General features: G+C 35.2%; 1 protein-coding gene across 2 annotated transcripts in view; it reads right to left on the bottom strand.

Moving 5' to 3' along the window:
* Window positions 1-216: 216 nt before the first annotated feature.
* Window positions 217-6,000, bottom strand: part of ABHD17B (abhydrolase domain containing 17B, depalmitoylase) — a 37,923-nt gene continuing 32,139 nt past the window's right edge. For both annotated transcript variants that reach the window (XM_030877009.3, XM_060300847.2), the window contains exons 3-4: window positions 4,766-4,945; window positions 217-1,749 (exon numbers count right to left, since the gene is read on the bottom strand). In XM_030877009.3, coding sequence (XP_030732869.1) covers window positions 1,530-1,749; window positions 4,766-4,945 — 400 coding nt within the window. In that variant the 3' untranslated portion in view covers window positions 217-1,529. The remainder of the gene's footprint in view (window positions 1,750-4,765; window positions 4,946-6,000) is intronic.

The raw sequence follows: 6,000 nt of genomic DNA, 5'->3' as shown, positions 1-6,000 counted from the left end.
AGTTAAACTCTAGGGTGTATGTTGTACAAAGAAGGAAACGTATAGGCTTTAAGACAATCTTGAGAAGGAAAAACGTCTCTAAAAGAAAGAAGGAATAATAAAATTTAGGAAACTATAGATCTATGTACTATAAAGATGAATGGTATATATTTTTTTTAGTCCTTGTACTAAGTAGGGAGTGAGGAGCATGGAAGAAGAAAAACAAGCACAGCTGAGTGGCATATTTTTGTTTTACTGTTAATTTGACACATCTGAACCAAAGCATTCACAATACTTGATATACTTTGAAGAGAGTCATACACTATAGTCTTAGACATAACCACAGAACAAGCAGAACAATTAAAACTACATAAGGCCTTAAAATATATCCACAGTGTGTATTATTTCAATATTCATTCATTTACAAATTAGACTACATACCATTAATTTTATTTTTATTTTTCTTTCATTGTTTTATTCAAGCAGGATTCATTCAAGGAAAGGCAACTTAGTTTTTGTGTGAGCTTTATTTTTTTCACTACATTCGTTAATATAAAAGTTATGATGTTTTCTTATCTCCTGCATCCAGGAGTAAATCCATGAAATTCTCAGATAGTAATCCAAAACAACAGGTCCTATTCTTAAAAATAGCCAAAGTGAAAAGGGATCAAATAGCCAGTCTGTTTGTGGTCTTAAAGAACATCTAATGGACTTTCAGGTTTTCTAACAGTGACAGTATTGCATTTCTACGAGATCAGTCAAAATTTAAAACAACATTGCGTACAAAATTATTCTTGAAGCTCTAAATGCCTTTTAAATTACTAAAATGAAAATTTTAAGTAGTTGCCTCACAGTACCAAACTTATAAATCAAAACTCGTTAAAATTCAGTGCTATTGTGACTTTATCATTTACAAGGTTAACTAGTGGGTAAATTAACAAATGGCATAAAGATTAAGACTTACATCTTTTTTTTTAAAGGAGAAAATGTATGATAACCAGGGAATACAGAAAATTCAATGTATTTTACAATAAAATAACCTTTAAATCTCTATCCCTGTACAACAGGGTTTAGGTCATCTTTAGTGAACTTGCATGTTTTCATATGGTTTATTCTGAGTACTTTAATTGTTCAAGATATACAGCTTTTTATTGAAAGAATATTACATTTGTATACCAGGATAAGATTTAGTACATTGAGATGTTTTAAAAATATTTATAAATTTGTTTCTGATATGCAAAAGCATTTGGCAATACTTTCATAGCGTTTGATCTTACAGAATTAAAATTTCATACAGTACTCATCTTGATGTTTAAAAAAAAAATTCACAGAAAAAATATAAATTACATAGCCTGACTGCATGATATTGTTATTTCCAGTTTCTAGTTTGGTAATTAAAACCTTCATTAAGTCTGTTAACAAATCATTACCTGTACATTTATGAAGGCAACTGACATGATTTGCAAACAAAACCTTCAGGTTTTATGTTATTTACCAAAGAGTGCAGTTCAGCAAGAAAGAAAACCCAGTATGCAAATTTTCAGAATATTTTACAAATTTACCAGTTCCTGTGACACAAACTGTTTCAATCTTTCAAGATACTGTCCATAAAGTTCCACATCATTGTGACCTGCCCCTTCAACCCACAGAGGCTCCACAGGTCTTTGGCAACGCTCAAACAATGCGAGGCCGTGTGAGAAGTCAATGACTTCATCTTCAGTCCCATGAATTATTAATACTGGAGAGGTAATCTTAGAGATTTTGTCAATGCTGTAGGGAAAGAGGAGGAAAGAAGTCAACAAATTAAGTATGAAAAGGAAACAAAAAAAATTTTCTTGTGCTATATTAGATAATTTAAATATCAGAACCATCTTTGAATCAATTCAGAAGGGATAGATACCTCTTGGATTTCAAATATGATTCAAAAGTCATCTTTACATTACTCCCTACCTTAAGATTATCTGAGAACGTTAACTTCATGCACTTCTGTTTTGAGGGAATCACTCAATCATTATAGTCATCCTACTTCGCCTTTCTACAATGTTGATATTTTAGCACAGAAACTTAGGTTGCAAGGAGAGGAAGAAACCAAGGACCATTTCAGCTATGTGCTAACTTCATACCTCTCTGCATTCATATTTTTTCTCCCTCCCAATATCCTACTAAAATGATAAGCAAAATATTTTTTTTGTTTTGGGTATTTACTACAAAAATAGGAAGAATAAAATAAAACATAACATTTTGGAGCTGGAAAGCAGATGAATATGTGAGATAACAGATTAAAAGTATAGGAGAAAACATAATTTTTAAGAGGACAGAAGGGTAAAGTGAAGAACCAATCCAATTTATATCATGGAATACCCCCAGAAGGCTAGGAACTGACATGCAGATAAAGGCGGGTGATTCAAATCTACAGAATTTGTTCAAAGTCTGTTTAAGAAATAGTGTCCTGCACCCCTGCCCCACCCCCCCAGTTCTTTTCTTTCCTCCCTTTTGCAGCTGGGTAAATGCCCTCTACCTAAAACTGGAGGGTTTGTGGACTAGGGGATTGCCGGACACAGTTTAAGGCAGAGGTACCAAATAGCAAGTAAACATATACATGTTGTCTGCTATGAACCCATTTTCCCTACTGGGCTCCCAGAATGCTGGCAGCCAAGCCTCCACCTTTTAAGAGATAGTTGTAGTCAGAGTCTTCTTTGGAGACTATATATCTGCCTTAAGAGGAAAGATAAATACTGATATCGGGGTGGGATCCCCAACTAACTGGCTTGGCCAGATCACTGGATAGTGAAACTCACAGTCAACAAGTCTTAATTCCCCACACTTCAGCTCAGCTCTTTAGTTCCTTACTCTTCCATATGAGCACACAAATAAGAATTGTCAGACATCAGAGGAGATGTCACTTTACATATAAGACAAGGATCAAAATAAACAGTAAAAAAGGGCAACTTGGAAGAGACAAACAATACAAAGAAAAAACCTTACGAAGAACAAGTTTTAAAAATTTTCTGATAGAAAGAGGCGCAAGGCATAACTACAAAATGAGGACAGAATCTTGAAAAAGAAGAAAATCATCAATGAAATAATTCAAGGCAGCATTTGGTAAGGAAAAAATGCTTGGGTATATTATTTGCTGTCAACTCTTCAATAGTAGAGGAATTAAATAAAAAAGGAAACGTATGATCTTTTTCAAACAGTTTACTGTTAGTGCTGCATACTCTGTTGGTGCAGCTGAAATGAAAGAGGGAGCTAAACAGAGATGTAACTTGGCAATAGTTTACCCCAATTGTCTCCCTATCAGTCCTACCATTCAGCTACAAAGTATAATGCACATACCTTCCAATCTACCATTTTCTAAAACAAAAACAAACCCCCAATAAATTTAAAAACCAAAAACCTCCCACAGCCTGCTCTGGTGATAATAGCATATGCTCCCATACGCTTCCCTAAGAAAGTAACCCCTTACTGGCTAAAGAAGAAAAAATTTGTTTTTGAAATGACCCTTCCTGTTCTTATAAAGAATCACGTGGTGACTTGGCCTTTGGCCTATCTATCATTCACAAAGAATCTTTGTATTGCTACCAATTTGGGAAAGGAAATAACGACTGAAATTTGCTACCCTGTCACTTCTTCCCTTCCTTTCTTTGAGAAAAATAGGCCGTCAATTTTTTTGTAACAATGAAGAAGAGCTAGTGGGAACTACCATCCTGTGTTGAGAAGCATGAGGAAAAGTAGCCTTTCTTTTAAATTTGTCTAACACTTATGTTTGCAGACTTTGTGGGGGCAGTAATTATTCTGGCTCATTTAAGACTCAACATTTTCACAATTCACTTCTTTTGTAAATCAGATATCACTAATTAGACATCATTCATTCATTTCTGGCTCATTTAAGACTCAACATTTTCACAATTCACTTCTTTTGTAAATCAGATATCACTAATTAGACATCATTCATTCATTTTTACAGAAGATTTTAAAAATTTTTATTTATTTTATTTTTGGCTGTGTTGGGTCTTCGTTGTTGAGTGTGGGCTTTTCTCTGGTTGCCGCGAGTGGGGACTACTCTTTGTTGCTGTGTACAGGCTTCTCACTGCGGTGGCTTTTCTTGTTGTGGAGCACGGGCTCTAGGCGCACGGGCTTCAGTAGCTGTGGCACGCAGGCTCAGCACTTGTGGCTTGCAGGCTTTAGAGCACAGGGTCAGTAGTTGTGGCACACAGGCTTAGTTGCTGCACGGCATGTGGGATCTTCCCAGACTAGGGCTCGAACCCGTGTCCCCTGCATTGGCAGGCGGATTCTTAACCACTGCGCCACCAGGGAAGCCCCGTTCATTCATATTTTATGCACATGTGTCTCATTTTCCCTCTACGTGTTCCTCTCCTCCAGTATTATGCACCTCACTGGATGGTACTATCGTCCATTAGCAGCTCAAGTCAGAAACCTGGGAATTATATTCAAATTCTTTTGTTTAGCATCCTATATACAGTCTGACATTCAGTTCTATCAATTTTTTCTCAAATTCACTCTCTTATCTCCAATACTAGTGCCACCATCTGGGGTATAAGGCTCTCAGCACTTTTCACTTGGCTTACTATTGCTCAAACACTTCAGCCTTCTGACAGATGTCCTGCCACCACCTTCCTCACAAAGTAATTTTTCCACAATTTCTAAAATATATGTAAAATAGGAGCTCATGGCTGAGTGAACTGTATCATGAATACCTTAAGTGATGGAAAAAAATTCCCTCAAAAGTTTCTTCGAATTAAACTATTTGAATATTAATACTTACTTTGGGAATGCATCAAAACAGTAGGTCTTCTTGGTATCAGGAAAAGCGACTCGCATTCCTGAGGTCAAAGGAGAATGAAGAATAACAGCAGCACTCTCATACCGAGCAGCAAGATCCACAGATGGTACTGTCCCTATACTTTGGCCATATATAATCACATTTTCAGGGCGAATGCCATATCTACAGAGTCCAGAAGTTTAAAAAAAAAAAAAGAGTTGGAGAGTCAGACTGGTATGAAGTGTTCAATCACTACTAAGGACTTACTCTTAAAGAAGAATGAAAGAATGAGACAATGTCAATAAATTTATATTTAAAACTTAAGTTTCTTAGTCATCACTAACATATTTAATGCCACAATAAAATCTATACTATTTCATCTGTTTCAAGTCTATCTTTTGGAAAAATAATGGCTGAGGTCTCTTAAAATTTTAATCTTAAGGAATGAATTTATTAAATCATTTATGCAATTCAATGTAGCGTATTATTGACTATATTTGGAACATACTATGTCACTAATATTTTAATGGACTGATGTTTAATGGAGATTTAGTGTTTATTTTCCATTCAATGTAAAAAAGGTTCTTTATTTCTCTAGGCATTAAAAGTGGTTCATTTTATTTTCTGAAGTTGGTCATAGTGATGAAAATGCAACATATAGTTACAGTATGGAATGATGAATAAAATATATGTATTGTTTTAGCCAAGAGCAAATTACTTATTTTTCTTGAGATTTGCATTTATTTACCCATAGAAATGGACTAATGATTGGAAAGATCAATAGATGAATGAGAATTCCAAAAGCCACATGGGCCAGTGATTTACGAATACTTCCTTTAAAAATGATTCAGATTTAAAAAAAAAAAAAAAAGATTCAGATTTAAATATATGAACTCACTAACTCAATTATATTGGGTATATACTATGTTCCAGGCATTGTTACTTGTGTACAGTATAACTGTCTTAACTATAAACTACTGCAAGTGTAAGTGAGGTACTATAGGAGCTAATTACCTCTCCCTAGTTTCTTCAAATCAGTCTTACAGAAGAATTTGGACCATGTCCCAAAGATTGGGTTCCATCTACTACAGACTGACTCTAAATGTAACTAAACTCAGAAAAGCTTTTTTTGCACTTCCCTTGTGATGCACTGTTTAAGAATATGCCTGCCAACACAGGGGACATAGGTTTGATCCCTGGTCTGGGAAGATCCCACATGCCGCAGAGCAACTAAGCCC

The sequence above is a fragment of the Globicephala melas genome, chromosome 6, assembly GCF_963455315.2.
Source record: "Globicephala melas chromosome 6, mGloMel1.2, whole genome shotgun sequence".
Lineage (NCBI taxonomy): Eukaryota > Metazoa > Chordata > Mammalia > Artiodactyla > Delphinidae > Globicephala > Globicephala melas.
Note: the sequence above shows the minus strand (reverse complement) of the source record. Positions and strands in the feature narration are given on the sequence as shown.